The sequence below is a fragment of the Micropterus salmoides genome, unplaced genomic scaffold, assembly GCF_014851395.1.
Source record: "Micropterus salmoides isolate LMB-PRFRI ecotype aquatic unplaced genomic scaffold, ASM1485139v1 Ms_hic_scaffold_9, whole genome shotgun sequence".
NCBI classification, from domain to species: Eukaryota; Metazoa; Chordata; class Actinopteri; order Centrarchiformes; family Centrarchidae; genus Micropterus; species Micropterus salmoides.
In genome coordinates, this window is record NW_024044681.1 from 21,711,103 (window position 1) to 21,728,956 (window position 17,854).

The 17,854-nt window shown below is 40.3% G+C and overlaps 2 protein-coding genes across 3 annotated transcripts in view; one reads left to right on the forward strand and one right to left on the reverse strand.

Moving 5' to 3' along the window:
* Positions 1 to 33: 33 nt before the first annotated feature.
* rfc3 (replication factor C (activator 1) 3) lies at positions 34 to 3,042 on the reverse strand. The gene is made up of 9 exons (XM_038709000.1): positions 2,848 to 3,042; positions 2,234 to 2,371; positions 1,998 to 2,065; positions 1,644 to 1,741; positions 1,338 to 1,519; positions 1,075 to 1,211; positions 871 to 969; positions 711 to 780; positions 34 to 626 (listed from the first exon to the last, which is right to left on the reverse strand). Exons 1-9 carry the CDS (start codon positions 2,932 to 2,934, stop codon positions 435 to 437), a joined length of 1,071 nt encoding a protein of 356 aa, XP_038564928.1. The 5' UTR covers positions 2,935 to 3,042; the 3' UTR covers positions 34 to 434.
* A 2,836-nt stretch (positions 3,043 to 5,878) lies between these two features.
* LOC119895716 (stAR-related lipid transfer protein 13-like) overlaps positions 5,879 to 17,854 on the forward strand; it is a 55,798-nt gene continuing 43,822 nt past the window's right edge. Inside the window, exons 1-4 of one of the 2 annotated variants that reach the window (XM_038708992.1) lie at positions 5,879 to 6,008; positions 6,893 to 7,869; positions 11,516 to 11,647; positions 16,090 to 16,269. In XM_038708992.1, the coding sequence (XP_038564920.1) occupies positions 7,006 to 7,869; positions 11,516 to 11,647; positions 16,090 to 16,269 (1,176 nt within the window). In that variant the 5' untranslated portion in view covers positions 5,879 to 6,008; positions 6,893 to 7,005. Of the gene's footprint in view, positions 6,009 to 6,892; positions 7,870 to 11,515; positions 11,648 to 15,366; positions 15,383 to 16,089; positions 16,270 to 17,854 lie in introns of those variants that run through there. The other variant, XM_038708994.1, reaches the window with a different exon arrangement.

Here is a 17,854-nt window from a genome sequence, read left to right on the forward strand (position 1 = left end):
CCCACGCTTGGTCATATCCATGCAACACCAGACTTTTACATATCAACAAAGCAATTTATTGTACTGTTCTGATGTAGATTTTAAAGGGACAACATTTTGTCCTGTATTTTCCATACAAATCAGTGCCTGCTACTGTCACTAACAAAACTGCTCTGTTTGTGTTATTTGACACAACTAGAGCAACAGTTCAAGGTTTACAAACTGTGTATAGTGCTGAGGTTTTGGCCAACAATTCATGGCATTAAGTCACAAATTCTAAGACAATCAAGATTCATCCTGGGGCGAGTGTCAGTGTCACCACCGTGCTTTATAGAATACAGATGCAAATCTGTATCAAGTCTACAGAAAGTCTTGTTGGGGCAAAAATGCAAGAGATCAGAAAATGAATGAGGGTGAACTCCTGTCAAGAAAAGTATCTACATATTAAGTCCTGTTCAAAACATCATAGCATCCAGACCGTCTTCCATGAACTTCTTGTAAATGGCCATGAACTTGGCGGTGAAGGCCTCAAGGTGATAGATAGCCTTATTGCCCAGCTGCAGTCTGTGTTCGTAGTAGGCTGCCATGTGGGCCACCTCCGTCTTCAGCTGGCCATCGCAGTTACTCAACAACTCTGTCACCAGACCCTGTTAGAGGATTGGACGGGGAAAATTAATTCTCATTACCTTCCACTGCAAGACGATTCAACACTTTGATGGGAGATAATGTACCTTCATAATGATTTCAGGAGGGATGCAGTGAGTCAGCAACTCGTACAGCCTGGCTCGAACCTCCAACAACCTGGAACAGAGACAGATGAGGGATTAACAATTTCAATCTCTGACTTTCTTTCAGAACCAACTACACCTCTGCTCTCTCTGCCTCTCCAACCTCTGAGGGCTCTGCTGGCTGACGATTGCATTAGCTGTTTCTCTGAGGTAGACCTCCCAGTCCGTCTGTGGGACGTCTTGGTCCACTGAGAATGGATACCTGGAAAAGATTAGCGCAGGCTAAATAAGCAGATTTGTTTATATTCTACACTAATCCACGGATTAATGCTGTGGAGGAATGATGCTAAATTTTGTGATGACTTACTGCTGAACTCTGCAGGCCTCACACATCAAAAGGGCTTTGCGGAGGTTGCGACCAGACTTCTCAGCAATTTGCTTGGCCAGCTCAGGTGGGAGGAGCAGACCCTCTTTTTTACAGACTGATGTCAGAACATTACAGACCTGGCAAACAGGAAAAACACAGAGACAAGAGAAAAAAAAAAAGGAGGTTAAAATGTTGTCTTTACCATTACTTAACAAATTTTAGGCCATGTAGTTGTAATCTAAACCACATCATCTCCATCTTGCCTCTTCTGTGCTCGGCAGAGGAACTCTGATAGCCAGACAACGGCTCCTAATTGGCCCAATGACTTTGGAGGTGGAGGTGGAGCAGAGGATGAGGCGGCAGGTGGACATGTACTTTTCCATTGTCCGACGCAAGGCATGCTGGGCATCCTTTGTGAGTCTGTCCACCTCTGTTAGCAACACCACTGAAAGTAAAAACAGTACCAATTACTACATCTTACGGCTTCACAGAGCCAGAGGAATAATAGAATCATGAAACGTTAACTCAGTTTCACGAGTGTTGCTCTAAAAACATGGACCATGTCCTACCTTTGAACTCTCTCTGGGTGCTCGACTGGATCTGCTGAGACTGAGCCACAGTTTTAATCAGCTCCTGAATCACCACACGGTCCTGGTTTCCAGCATCACTGTGCAACACATAACAGAAATACTTAGTCCCACTAAAATTAAATTACAATATTTTTGGGCTATACCTCAACCATAAAAATCTATTAAAACAATCTTAACCTGCAAAGCAACCAATAACTACAGCTGTCAAATAAATGCAATGGTGTAAAAAGTACAGATTCCTCTGAAATGAAGTGGAATACATAAGTGCAAGTGCTGCAACTAAGTACCATACTTGAGTAAATGTATTTAGCTACTTATTCGTCATTAGGTTACCTTGGGTTGACTTCCAAGTGGTAGTTGCTGGCTATTGTGTTAATCTCAATTTTCTTCTTTGAGGGAGCCTGTACATTAGAAACACAAAACAGGTGAGCACCTAAGTCTTCATCAGACAGTTGTTGATTGTGAACTCATGACTGACTGAGGCGCGTCTGGAGAAACTGCATGCAAGGCAGTTATGCATGGTGGGAAGGGGGTCTAGTGGCGGTGTAGTTCATTATTTCCCCTCTTACCACGATGGTCTGGTGCTCTATGCGAAGCTTCTCCACCCCAGCTCCATACAGCTCCCGCAGCAGACACATGATGCGGGTCTTCTTCCCCGCGCCTGATGGACCATACACCAACAAGTGTGGGAAGTCGCCACATTGAACCTGAAACATTTACAGATGTTTCGCTTTATTAGCATAGGTTTGCTTAAACTATCAAATGACTTGCCTTAATTACCAGTCGTAGCAACTGTAAGCTAACGTCACTGGAGTAAAGTGTTGCTTGTAAACATGTAAAGTCAGTTGACTTGCAACACATATAGCGTTGTATATCCTCTTATGCCGTTAAGCAACATTACATACAGAAACGTACGGTTACTGCATGATTAATCTATCAACGGTGGCACTCAAATGACAAGACATAACCTTAGTGTATCTCATTAACGTTAACGTAAAGTTTGATATGATGGACGCCGCTATCACAAACAAGCTATCTTAAATGACCGGGTTAACAACAACAGTTGACCAGGGGAACATGTCTCTGGTAAAGTAAACTTTCTGATATCAGCCTGTATGCAGCTATAGAGTGCGATGCTAATGTACACACAGTCTGCAGGATGCATGAGGTTGTTTTCTCTCACCAGGTTTTTCAGCTCGGTGGCTTGCTCTTTATGATAGTCGAGTTTCCCGAGGGATGTTGGTCGATATTTGTCCACCCACAAACTCATTGTCCTTGTGAATTTAGTAACAACTGTTGTAAAATTCCGTGTTGACAGCAGACAACCTGCCGTTAGCTAGCCACTCTCCCGCGAAATACTATTCATGCACCACCCGCGCTGCCGTTTCCTCTTGAGCTACGGAGAGCCGAGCGGGTCAAAGCTCCTACAGGCGAGTGGTAAATCAGCCTTTTAATCATGGACACCACGAAACTGTGAGTATACTTGGACAATGTGCTTTCCATCGTAAGTTGCACCAGATGTATCAGTTTGTTATCTGATAACGAAAGACTATAATTCATAACAACACTCGGGCAGAATGATGAATTAAAATGTATTAGCTTGATATAGCCCTGAAGCAGCATTATTGTGCAGTGCTCTATTATGTTGAAGACCTTGATCCTGTGGAGCCTCAACTTAATCTCATTGTCGTTATCTTTTCTGAGGATGTATGTGCCCCCACAAGGGATGACCTCCACTACTGTAACTCTTGCATGACTCCTGTTGTTATTTGTAGTTGTAAGTAGAGATGTGTACCCAGGACAGCCCTGGACAAGACATTTGTCTTGTTGGAAGAAAGCTGAGGGGAGGACGAGGGGTTAATAGGGACCCAGCAGCTACCAGCAGGTTAATATGGCTCTGTGGAATTGGAAGGATATCATCTTTTCTTTGTTGCAGCTGATTTGCTGACGTTTACACTGAAGACAGTGTGACTGTCTGATACCACCAAGGAATGTGAGATATTTATCCCATGCAACAAAAACAAGAGCTCACAGTGTCCCCATGCTGTCATGCCATGACATGATGAGAATGTGTGTGCTAATCTTGTGACTAAGTGTAGAATATATTTCAGGTTTCTCTCCAAATGTGTTGCTTTTTGTACTTATTAAATGCCCTTATTCCATGAGCAACCCGTTCTTTAATTCAAACAGTTTGATTTTGGACCACGCAAAAAGACAAAGTTAAAAATGAACACATAATCAATTTAGACTCACGTACAAGCAGCAATTAAATATATAACCATCAGTCATTACACCAGGCAAGAAAGTGCAGAATATTAATTTGATATTTTCTGTCCTGCAGTGATAGAGTTGGAAAGTACATTTCTCTTTGTGTATCTTACTAGAAGCTGACTGTTTGTTGTCAAAATAAGGTTTTTTGTGTTTCAGATTTTCACACTATCTATAATACACACTGTCAAGATAACACAGCTTACATAATTCAGTGTGTGAATTTATTAGCAGATGGTCTTGATAAACTTTTTATGTGCTTTCCTTAAGTGTTATTGATTTGTAGAGTTAAAAAACAGATAATCCTAACAAACCTCAGCTGTTAGAGAAACTCCTGATCTGTCTTTCTTTCCTCTAATCGTTTTATTGTGTGTACTGTATCTAACCGCCAGATCTCGCCTTGTCTCCTCTCTTTTGTTGTACCACTTTTCTTCAAACCTGACCCAGGTAACTATACCTCTCTATGACAGGAATGTTACATATGGAGGAGCTCGTCTCGGCAGGTTGGCGTAGCTTGTATTGAAATACATGTTTGAGTTAAATTAAGATGCATCCATCATCACAGCTATGTAGGACTGTCTAACATTTTAGATGGGCGGGGATGGTGAGTGAAATTTGTCAAGTTCATTCAAGCAAGATAACTAATGAGGTTCATTCATAAGCATCAATTTGACTCACACATAAGTGTGTTTTTTATTAACTGCCTGATAGTTCAACTTGTGCTGATGCTGTTTGGTCAGTTAACAGTAGTTTACATAATGGGCATGGAAGAACTTTTAAAGGGCCAGTTTGCTCAAAAAACAGTGAAACAATGGCATTTGGATTGTAGTTCTTTCATTTGATAAACTTAACATAGCAAAATCTCTTTTGACAGTTATGTGAAAATGATAATTTATCCATTGCAAAGCAGAAGAAGAAAACTGTTCACAACAAGGTCCTGATGATCTTTTTGTTAGGAAAAACCTAATGTTGCTGAGTTTTTCAAATGTAAATTTGTGATATTTAGACTGCTGCAAAGATCCCATCTCTGAGCTCCTTTCTTATTTGTATGAACTACAGGCAACATCTTCTAACATACCTCAGCAAATCCACTGCAGCTTCAGTTAGATAGCACTGTGTGTGCTGTGAAAATGTGTTTTATTGTGTTTGTGTGTGAAGAGACATTACAGTAAGCAATTCATAATACAATAACTAACTCTTAGTACACCCTCCACCTTGACCATATCTCTTCTCCCCAAGACCTTGTGGGTCAAACAGGCCTCAACAGGCAGAGTCATTGTCAAGGTTAACGTACAAATAGCAGGTCTTTACTCCTCACCAAAGACATTCCCTCCAAAACATGGAATTAAATGTTTGCTGGTAAACGTTAGGAATTCCACAGTCCACCGACAGCTTTGTAAGGACAGTAAGTCCCTTCTTGTTGATCAAGGCTTACAGCTTTGCTGTAGTTACAAAAAATATGAACTCAGAGCGATTTAGAGAGGATAAGAACACGTTTAAAGCATTACCTCATGTGTTGTTGAGGAATGTGCTTCTAAGGTGTTTCTAATCCTTTGCCTCAAGCCATATTATACTGCAATGAGTGAAGAAGGAGGAATGGGGAGGGGGAAAGGTGCACCACGGACCCCAAGCCATTTAATCAATGTTTGTTGAAGACTAATGTGCGTGCAGCTATTTAATCTGATCATTTCCACAACAGAACTTTGGATGTTATTTGCTTTGAGTGCGTAATTAATGTTTTTTCTCTCTTGCACATGCTTGCATTCATGTGCAAAATAACACACACACACACACACACACACACACACACACACACACACACACACACATACACACAGAGACTTGCACAAAAAGCGCAAACACCTGCCTGTGGAACTCTCTGTCTTCTTGCTGAGGTAATGTAGGAGGGAAGAGCATTCCTCAAGCTTTGCTTTTTCTCTCCTCCCCTCACAGAATTTCATATCTTTTCAGGGGTGAACTCACTGTTTCTGTACCTTCTGTGTCATGCAGCACATAAGCAATGAGTTGGATACTGGTTCTTCTGACTGCTGTGTTGGACCTTGGTTGACACCTCTGGTATGTTGAAATATGAATTCTGTATTTCTTCTTCTTTAAAGCAGCCTATATTATATATTTCTTTAATATATTTAAGAAATAGGTCAGAATTACAAACATGACCTATAGTATATGACCTTTATGACGTTATTGAGTATTTAAGATGTTATTGAGTTACAGTAATATTTTTTCACTGACCAGTTGACACATGGCCTTCACACAATAGGAACAAATGACTCTTTGTTTGCAAGTGTGCAGTATGAAACTTTTCTTGGGAAAGGATTAGTATGTTTTACATGTATATGCTGTCTGTGTTTTATAGTGTTTTCAGGATTTTAACCTAATTTTAAGACCTACCACTGTGTGTGAAAGACAAAGAAACCATAACAGGCAAGGAAAGGGTGTGTTGGCTGCAGCCAAAAATATCCATCAGGAAAAAACAGTGTGTTTGAGCAAAATGCATTTGTCAAGTCTGAGAGCTACAGAGGGGTGCACTGTGACAAACTTGTTGATTTTGGCATGAGCCGATCACATTTTTGATTGTTTTGGCCCAGAAAATCCCATTTAAGTTATATTTGGTAATAATAGTAGAGCATGCACAGTATCAAAATAGTGGGAAAATAATTTTGCTACAATATTTTAATCGTGTTAAACTGCAGGGCTGTATCTTTATCAAGGAATGATTGATAAACTGTCTAAGCAGCAGTTTCATCCTTCTTGAACATAACTCTTAAGTTTGTAAGCAAATAAAGACTTGAATCCAGACAGATACATCCTTTAACAGAAACAAATGACAATAGATTATGCATGCATAATATTCTTTAGTGCACACATGGGTGAAGGCGAAGATGTCCAAATTTACATTCTGTGTCTCTTTCTTTCTCTCCATCTCTCTCCCTGCTCAGGTATCAAAGGATTTTTCTGACATTCAAATGTATAAATATCATTCACTCAAATCTTCATTTAAGCAGCTTTACGTTTTTCATTGTCATTGTGCTCACTATAAAAGACTCAGCAGATGAGGACTGGCTCACTAGTGATGCATGAAGGTCCACTGCCTGTTCAGCAGCAGCCTAACAGGCACATTCACCCCCAGGCTGTCGGGGTCGCTTTGGGTGATCTGCAAGGTCAAGTTCCCCTCCTGACTCAAAGCTCCAACAGCAAACTGAGAACCATGTCTGAACCTGTTCCTCTGCTCTGTCATGCTCAAATACTGAAGGAGCTGAAGATGGACATCAGCTCCCCCTGTAATACAGTTAAGCTCGACTTAAACAGTTCAGAAGTGGCTCCTGGAACAGGTCTGGACATGGAGGTGTCCGACCTCGGTTATCAGGTGGAGGCGGAGTTTTTGAAACATGGTGGAGCCATATCGCCTCAGCAGCAAGAAGGGAGTCCGATAGAGACCTCCTTATCTGATGAGTTTCTTCCTGCCTTTTCACCAGCCCTGGATAAAAGTAGTTGTAACCATCTGCCAGCATATGTGAATGCACCAGAGGACAGTTCATTGGATCTGCTAAGAATAGTAAAGCACAAGCCAAGTGCCATTGTGTTCTGTGATTATGATTTTAGCTCTGACAACCAGGTGATCATTGCCAATGAGAGCTCCGATGGCGGGGAATCCTCCTCGTCGACCACTGAAGAGGGAGAGGGTGACGATGATGGTGATGAGAAGGATGATTTTCCCGAGACGTTAAAATATAAGGAATTCCTGGTCAGCCGTCGGCGTAGAAACTTGAGCAGGAACAGGAAGCACTTGAGGATGAGAAAGGATGCCCAGCCTAATAGCTCTGCATCTATCTGGCAAAAGGCCACCGATGAGGGCAAACCTGAGTTCACAGGTAGCCAGGAGGAAGAGGATACACTGCAGAACAATGGAAAACAGGTAAGAAAAACACGACAGTAGATAAGAGATATAAGAGACAAAGAGATTTCATTCACTGTGTAGAACTTTAGTAACTGCATGTCTGAGTTACACTGCACTGCAGAGAGGCCTTTTGCTCAGCAGCTTGTCATATCAGGAAAAGCACAGGTTTAATTAATAACATTAACAAGTGTCCTGTAAGACATGACAGTGTGACAGTGAGCCAGCATGCACAACACCAGGACCCTGAAACAGAATTCAGCCATCAGTCATTATTTTCACATGTAGTGTTCCTACATGTCAGCCCATCTTCGGTGAAAAGCGCTTATTTTGTAACAGTGAATACTACTTTCACCACTAGAGGGCAGCAATGTCAAATTGTTTCTACCTGACCACCAATTTGTTGCTTGTAGTATTTTTTTTGAGGGTCCAGTGTGTCTTCCAAAGATAGTAAACTGTGTAAATGTGAATGCTTGTGAATTTATAAATGTGTCAGTGCCAACTAGGAGCAATATAATTGACTGCATCATTTGCAATCTACAACTTGTATGCCGCACAGCATGTTACAGTAGGGTAGCTGGAGTATCCTGGTGGATTATTGGTCACAGAGGCTTAGATGCAAAAATACATGTATTTAGTGCTGTATGTAGTAGGAATGTCTTTGGTTTAATTCTGGCTGGGCATCTTTGTGGCATGACATACTCCCAACCCTCTTTTACAAATAATCTAAACAAAACATTGCCTGTTGCAAAAGCTGCTATATATATTATACTGCCCAAATGTTTAGAGATAAAGAGTTTGCAGTCGTTTGAATTATCTGGTGTTTTTTCTTTTGGTGGAGTTTTTGAAGTGAAAGAGAAAACTGTTTTGAGAAAAAAGGGGGATCTGAATAAAAAGGAATATTATGGCAGGTGTACCTTCAATCATAAATTCCTCTCATGTTTCTCCTGGGACGGCCTGGTATCTCCACCTCTCAGCCTGCACTGTACCAGCGGGCATCCATCAGTGTGAGCTTGCCCCTGACCGTGTTCTCACACCTGTCAGAGCGGACCTCCGTCGCTGGCATGTTCCCATAACAGTCCTCTGGCAAACTACACACTTTTTCTCCCCTCTTGGACTGAAATGAAAGGATTTGTTCTCTCCGTGCTCCTTTTGTGATGTCGCTCTCAGAGTTTGACCAAGTAGCTTTTAAAGTCACTTATTGACAGGCTTAGGCCGGTGCTCATTTGAATACCTGTTAAGTCAAAGAGGCCCCACTGTGGTTCCACATTCTTGGAATATCTTGGTTCAGCCAGTTTTGTCACACTCCACAATGCGGGTAACAACTTTGCCAAATTAAATAATTTTAGGAATTTAGAGTACAAAAAAATGTTATAAAGCTGCATTTAAAGTGAAATGAGTCTTACAAGCTTGGTATCAAGACTACTGATACTGTTTGACATTATTATCTCAACCAATTCAGTTTTTCATACCACCTTATAATGTTACAGAATTTCTTTTAATACTTGAGAACACAAGCTATAATCTGTAATTTCAAAGACAAATTTCAATGTACAGTACCTGCTACTTCATAATGGACAGCATCACTGGAGTTTTTCTGTTTCTATTACATGTTTAAATGCGCTGTGTTAGCTAGATGACATACCCCACTCTTAACAATAAAAAATATTGAATGAGGTTAAATCCTATAATTTAGACTTGGTCTAGGTTGATGAGTCTTGACCCCTTCTGGACTTTGGTTTTAATGCAGCTTTAACCAATATTTTACAATAACAATGTATCAAATGACAATGGGAAAACCATGAGAAAGAGGTCACTCGTAGTGAGGAGCGCACTGAGAGTTATCACCCAAATGTGCTGCTCTCCTTCGCTTTGCAGAGGTTTATAGCTAATTGTTTAGTTGTCCGGCATGTAAATGTACTGTTTTCATTCACTCTCACCACTCTTGTAGCGTTGTTTTAAGCCGCACAAGGCAGTATGCTTTCTCAGTGAAAAAGCTCTAAAAACCCATTGAACCACCAAGTGGCAGACAGACACAGTTAGAATCCAGAAAAACGATCCAAATGAATGACAATGTTGCTGTGTAATTGCTGGTTGTGTAAAATAAGCAACTGTTGGCTAACAAGTTTTGTGTTCACAACTTGACCCCAAGTGGCCAAAACAATCTGTTACTGCAGGTTTAACTGGACTTAAATGGTGTTAACAACAGCCCTGCTTACAAGATACCATTTTGGTGCATCACACAGAAAGATAGAAAAACTGAAAACACATAGCACATTATTTCACCAAGATCTATCTGAATGGGAAAAAAACATTTTGTTGGGATTCTGAAGTAGTTTGCACATACTTTTACCCCTCTCCACTCCTTTCCTCTATAGAACAAGTTGTCATCATAATTATGTAGTTACAGTGGCAAACGATTCGTGCAAAATATACTATCACTTCAGATCAGCATAGCACACTTACAGACCAAGAAAAGCCTCTACTTCTTTAGTAATTCATACTTAGACTAATGTATCACAATAATAGTGGGGGTTTACCCTCTCCAGGACAGTTCAGACAAATAATTAAATGCTCTTATAGCAGTGATGCGTTAAGAGCCCTATACTATATAATACTTTGGACAGAAGCCTATTGACATTTCATGAGCCTCGAGAGCACTCTGCTGCAAAAAGTGTGTGCAAATGTGTATCTATGTCGATGCGATGGTGTGCATTTGTTTTCACATTTACGTGCCACTCTGCGTATGCTCATGCTTGCAGTCGCTCATGCCACTGAAAAGCCTCCGCTGCCTGTGTTCTCCCCTCGCCCTGGCTCTGTCCCCCATAGTGAGGGTAAAAATAGCACCCTGCTGCACATAGACAGCCTTCTGTGTTCCCGTGTGTAGGAATCTGGAGATGTGGGGGCTGTAACACACAGGAAATGGCTTTACTGCCAAAACTGTTACTGCTGATATTTTTTAAAACTGGTCAACATGATGGGTTCGGGAATGGGAGTGGACAGAAGGATGTGTTTGTGTGTGAGAGTGGGTGGGTGGAGTAGTATGAGGGCATGCTTGTGTCCATGCATGTAGGAGTATGAGTGAGGGGGCTGTTTTTGGACTTCAAGCTCCTCAAAGGGGCCCTATGTGCTGCTATCAGCCTCTGGGACTCTGGGATTGGCAGCGGAGCCCAGAAACAAAGCAGTTTGTTCATTTCCTGGAAGGCCAGTGAACACAGTGTCTCAGTCAGAGTCCATGACCAATGGGTAGAGAGGGAAAAGAGAGGGGAAGCAAGGGTTTAGGTATGTGCATAACTGAGCTGTATGGAATAGACAGATATTAACACATTTACATAACATGCATTGGCCACATGGCTGTTTTTGTATACGTTAAAGGCAGTTTATTCTTCACTAGCAGCTATCTTTAGCTATAGTATTTCTCTTCCATCAAAGGCTTCTGTCGTCCTTGCTCTACAATTATCTCACTGTGAAGGTGTCACCTCCTCCACAGTTCACTGTGTACCCCTGCTCGGGCTGTTCAGCTGCAAGGAGCCTGAAGGCAAGAGTAGGTGGATGAGGAATAGGAGTGTGTGTTGGGTTAGGAGACCATCATACATAAAAGGCCTAAAAGTGTGTGTGTGTGTGTGTGTGTGTGTGTGTGTGCGCGTCATTTGGCTCGTGTGTGCAGGCTGCTGCATGTGACTCCATGACCCTTCTGATGAAAAAGTTGGATCACCTCAATGAGGGGATCCAGGAAGTCCAAAGCACTAATCTCTCTCACTCGGACATGGCCAGTGTTGACGAGGATCAGAGTACCACGGTAAGTCATGTGCATTAAAATCAAGTCAGATTTATACGGTGCTTTAAACTGGCTCGACCCAAAGTTCTTTAGCAGGAACAAACAATATGAAAAATGATAGAAAAACAGGAACAAAGGATAATAAACTGAGGGAACAATGAACAGGCCAATCATAAAGGTGAAACAAGAGAATGAATTTTTTATACTGAAACATTACTGGTTGGTGAATGTAAAATTTAACTGTTTTTGAATGGAGTCTGGAGAGACTTCCTATTCAAGACAAGGAGATGCATCAAATAGCTCACCAACTTCTAACTAATACAAATATTTGATGTTAATTACTCAAAGGGGAATGATCATACTTTCATACCTTTACAACTTTATGAAAACTATTATTTGTTGTTTAACGGGAGAAAAGCTGTTCACAAATGCTTAACAAATAATTCTGCATCATATTACAACAATTGTAGCTTTTCACTAATTGTCCTGTTGTAACACCTTAAGAGGAGCACTGTGAGATTTGAGGGGTAGTTACATTTCTACAAATAACAACTTTTCAGTTCACATTCAGTTCAACAGTGTGAATTTGAAATTGCTGTGAGATGTAATCCCAACATTAAATCTTGTATTTCCACATAAATCGATCATTCAGAAAGTTAGATCTGTTTGATGTACTGATGTGACTGCATAAGAGTTTAAAAAAAAGGGTAGGTTAAATAGATTAATCACATGTCGCATGAATATAAAATAAAAAATGGATGACATAGTTTTGATTCGATTGCAGCATACACTAATAAAAGTGCCATTACTTTTATTATTATTGTTAAATTTTCAGGCAAAGTTCATAACATAACTAGTAGTTCTGTACACCATGTCATTTGTGGCCACACACGGTCATGCTTAATTTACCATTGAGTCATCAGACAGTGTACCACACACATGTTGGACAGAGAGCCTACTCAGGGGAATGGGTTGCCAAGCTTGCAGTCTTTCCCACTATTTAATTTGAGGCAGATTAATTAAGAATAATAGTTTGGATGGTCTCCAAGCCTGTTGTTTTTCCGCCATTAAAGCCTTTCATATATCAGGTGGTTTCTGGCATCCATCTGGAAACAACATTAATCCCCCAGAAACCACAGAAAATAAAAGCTGAGATCCTTCCAGCTTGCTCTTATTTTAAAATTTTACTTAACAAAATTTCAGGGTGAACAGAGTTTGTAAATAGCTGCTGTGCTCCCCTCCTCTGCTGTCTTCACACATGACATTCCAGCTGCCTCATAATGCTAACCAAGTGTAAATCTGGTAACCTCAAATAGCTCTTAAACCAACAGCACAGAACTTTAGGAATTCTTATAAAAGGCTGCATTTAATCAAGCTAATCTTAATCAAACTGTCTGGCAAGCCTGGAAAACAGCAGACATTTTAGCTTTGTATATGACATTCTCTGTCAAGTATTTTTATGTAACACTAAAGGGAATTTTATTTGCATTTAGTATATATTTTTTGCAGTGACCCATCAATACATACTCAATACAACACAATCTGATGATCATTAAAAAAAAGAAAAAAAAAGAAAAATGTTCAGGTCAGCTTCTTGCCTTGCAGTGGAAGAGGAGCAGAGAGACCATTTATCTAAAAAATGTAAAATATTTAAAGGGTAAGAAAGATTAAATTACCCCAGCCCAGAGGGATAATGTGTGACTTTTTTCTCTTTTTTTGGCAGTGAAAGGCATTCAGGATGGGGTGCTGAGCTCAGATAAGAATTAAGATTTGCTTGAATTAAAAAAAATAACAAAATTCAGTTAAACATCAGATCTTCCCCTTAAATACCCACAAGGTGTTCCTCTAAGCAACACAGTCTCTGTATCGGTCCTACTGTTCTAACAATGAACTTTTTGTGTTTGCAAGTAATAAGCTAAATATAGAAAATGTCTTCACAGTATTATATTTTCATTCATTCCTCACACACCGCCCTGTAATCAGACAATATCCTTCAACCTCCATCCCTTCCTTATTCTGCACAGCACATTTTTAAAACTCTTCTCCATTGTTAATACATATTTTTAGCAATGCTAGCATCATAAATCTAGGGATGACAATGCATGCTGCTAGGGTCCTATGTTCCCCAGCTCAATATCCTCACAATATGAGACATTAAGGAGATCTTTCAAATGGTTTCATGTTCTCAGCAATGTTTTCCCCCAGGTCAGATGTTCATTGTATCAATATGGTCAATGTGGTTGAAATCACCCACCTACAGCATAAAGACTACTGATGTTATACTCCTTGATACCTACTCCCTCAAATTTACAGGCAAGACCCTTTGGACATTGGCAGTGGTGAAAAGTATTTTTACCATTCAAACTGCATTTGAAATGTCCACCCCCCTTTGTTCTTTTGTCATTTGAACTGCGATGATAGCCCTTAACAATCTCAAGAGACACACCTGCTGGGAACATAGAACCCTGGGAATATAAGGACATAACATAAGGTTGCTCCAAAAATTTGGTCCATGATTTTAAAATATCTCAATAACTATTAGATGGATTGCCGTGCCATCTAGCTCCACCATCAGGTCAAACATTTCTGTGTGGCCAATACTTTGGTTTATGACTAAATTCATGCAAAACTAATAACATTCCCATCAGCGTGAGCTCTACTTTGTGTTTAATGCTAATTAGCAAATGTTAGCATGCTAACAAGATGGTGAACACAGTAAACTTTGCACCTGATAAACATTAGTGGGCTGCATGTTAGCGTTGTCATTGTAAGCATGTTAGCTTGCTAAGTACAGCCTCAAAAAGCCCCTAGCATGGCTGAAGACTCTTAGACTTGTGTTCTGATGGATGGACTTTCCACTCTGGGAATTTTATCTATTAAATTCCTCTTGGTTACATGAGAAAGACTGGAACAGAAAAAGTGCTAATCAAACAAGCCAAGTTAGTTTAAATAAGATTATTAATCCTCCTTATGGGGAAATTCAAGTTGGCAAAGCACCACAGAGGAATGTAAAAAGAACAAAATACAATAAAAGAAGAATCAGTTAACATTCTACGTTGATCTATAAATATATACACACTAAATATAATCAAATATAATAAGAATAACAAATGTGGAAATACAGTCATGCCAAAATTAGAAATTTAGATGACAAATTTACTGACCTTCGGTTTGAACTGTACTTTGTTTTGGGGACACAGTGTCCTTGATGTTGTCATCAAACTGTGACCGCATAGTAAGAAAATTAGCAACAGTATCAACTCTATGATAGAAATGCTCTACGGGGTCAGAAAGGGAATTTTCTACACAGACAAGCATTGTATGTTGTGTTGAAGGGAAAATGTGTCTCTCTGTGCATGCAGTTGTGGATTGGATTCTTCGACATTTATGCCATTCCTCCTTCGCTTTTAATTACACACTCTTACTTTCGCACACACATCCATTTTATCAGCACAGGGTTTGACAGGGGAGAGCGGGAAGCACAGCAGCAGCGGGTCTTCCCACTGTAGCGGGTACAGTAGTTGAGTCATGAGGTCAAGCAGGGATGGACTTTCCAGTGTTGTCACTGAGTGGAGATATGGCGGGGACGATGATGGGCTGGGGATTTTTCAGAATGATAGAAGGGCAGACACATCATCAGCAGTGTCTTATATCTTTAAACACTCACCCACCAACACCAGCTCCACTAAATACTCCACAGAAACCATACAACAGAAACATAGAGCTGCTGAAGAGGCAGGTGACATGAAGACAGGGGTAAGAGACTAGATGAAATACAGCTACATAGAAACTGATATTGAAGGTGCTACTGTGTAGTGTAGCATTTTAGCAAAAAGGATGTTAAGAACTGCAATGAGTAATAGTAAACAAGAAATGAAGAGCAGTTTCAACTGGATGTCAGTTATCTTGACAGCATAATGATGAAAAACAAAGAGAGTTTCTTATAATCATGAAAGAAATAATATGTAGATTCTCTTCGAGGAGGGAAAGCTATACCTAATCTGTCATGAGAAATAATAAGAGTTTGCAGAATATGTTGTCACTTTGTCATTTTAGTGCTAGTGTTTCTCAATGTTTTGTTTTACCAGTTCTGGAACTTTTGCTTGTATCAGATAATCCTAAACAGACGGACTTGCTCATGTGTCAGTGCCGTGTCGATGTTCAAATTGCACCGTCAATATCGACGGCTGTGTCCAAGGTCGATAATGAACTTGAAATCTTAACCTTTAAGCCAACTTTTACCTTTATGTGCTTGGAAGAAAATGGAGATTTTAAGATCTGTATATTCATGACCACAGGGCAACTTCATCTGCTGAGGAAGATCATGTGATACAATCGAAAGCTCTAGAAAAGCCAAAGAGTAGAACTTGCGGTGATATTTGAAGAAGAAACTTCTAATCTCAATCAGCTTTATAGTCCAGCATCAGGGAAAAGTGGATCTGACTTCTTCTCTGTCCTCCCAGGGTACCCCGGCTGTGGGCAGAATGGCGTGCCGAGCCCCGAGTCAGGATCAGGGAACCGCCAGAGCTTCAGAAAAACCTGAGCCGCTGACCAGGCGCCCCTCACGACCTTTGACCCGCAGCAGACCTCTGACTCGCTCGTCCCTCTCGTCCCCTACACATTTCCATGCTCGACAGGCCAGGGTGAGCAAGACCGTACCGCTGTGTTTGTGTCTGGGAGTGTTTGTGAGTTGAATTGATCAGTCTGCTTTATTCGGTGCTAAAACTCTGACCTTTATGGCAACATGCTGTTTAGTTATATGTTTGCAGTGACTTTGTGGTAGTAGTTACACTAAAAAATGAGTAACTACAGAGAGTTTGTGGCTACATTTCTGGATGCTACTTCCTGCTTAATATTATCTATACAGATACAGGAAGAACAGTTTGCTACGAAACTAACCCATCTGAATTCTGTCCCGAATACTCGATTTAATCACAAATATTACTAGGCTATAGTCTACTGCAGCTTCTTCAACGGGAAAGCCATTGGGTTTGTCTACTGATTATGACATCAGGTTACCACTCCCAAACAGATATGATGCCTGTGATCTGATCAGCTTACAGTCCTCCCTGCTGTCAGCTCATGCCTCCCTTACTCTTTAAAAACGGCATGCACGCTGGTGTGGAGCTATACAACATATGAGACTTTGCAGCTGATCCTGACATGTCTGATTGAAATAAGTTGATTAGTTAAGAATCTGAAAGTATCATCAAGTAAGCGTCGGAGATGTTACAAACTCAATTTATAACATCTTTTGAGTGAAACCTTCTCATCAATCTAGTCTGTGCTGTAATAATTGTGGACAGTTTTTGGGGACAAAAAGTTTAAGACCTAACACATTTTTTTATTTTTACATTGTTCAAGGTGCTTTCTTGTTTGAAACACATTGACCTCTTGTGTCATTTTGTTATATTTTATGTCATACACTGGGAATTTCTACCCAAAGCTACTGGAAAGTTAACATTTTCTTCCTTTTCTCTTTTGATTATTTCTTTACAAATCCAAATTTCCTCCCTCCCTTTCTTTCATCACATTTCCTCCCTCCCTATCTCTGGGCCTCTGTCCAGTCTGTGTCTCCCATGCTGTTGTGTAAATAAGGTGAAAGTAAAAGGATGAGACAGCTCTGCTCCATCCAGAAGGATGCAAGGTCATCTTTTTTTTTTTTCTGTGTCAGCACTGCGGCAACAACTACAGCTACCATAAACACACCACTGCTCAAATGGCACAACCGGATTGAATTGATAGCAGTGTCCAAAAGTAAACCAATCTTTTTTTGGGTAGTAGTAGTAGATATCTAAAACTGTAATCGGCCTGCTGAATCTTTCATACAATTTCAACCATATAATCTGGTTTACAGCAGTGGATGGAGTGTGCTATGTAATGTATACGGCTTTGGTGGCTTTCAAACTCAGTAGCTATTCGTAGCTGTAATAATTCTTGTCCATGTTGTCTTAAAAGTTAATAAGTTAAACTTCATTCTTGATCTTGAAATGGTAGTTTGACGAAACATGAAAGTGCTGGAAAAAGCTAGTAAGTGAACCTTGAGTTGAGATTGTTTTGTCACACCACAGACATTTTGTATTTACTGAGAGTCAGAATTAAACCAGGTTAAATTCATGCAACCTACAGCTTGCATTCTGCTTGTAACATTTGAGGTGGTTTTCTTGTAAAAAGAGGACTTGACATATGCGCTTAATTATTATTTTTTTTATTCACCAGCAGCATTAT

What these genes read in the sequence shown, in the direction of transcription:
- rfc3 (XM_038709000.1), bottom strand. Translation starts at nt 2,934, where the DNA reads ATGAGTTTGTGGGTGGACAAATATCGACCAACATCCCTCGGGAAACTC. An exon ending in CCACCGAGCTGAAAAACCTG is followed by an intron (nt 2,372 to 2,847) that starts GTGAGAGAAAAC and finishes TAAATGTTTCAG; the next exon opens with GTTCAATGTGGCGACTTCCC. An exon ending in CTCCTGAAATCATTATGAAG is followed by an intron (nt 627 to 710) that starts GTACATTATCTC and finishes ATCCTCTAACAG; the next exon opens with GGTCTGGTGACAGAGTTGTT.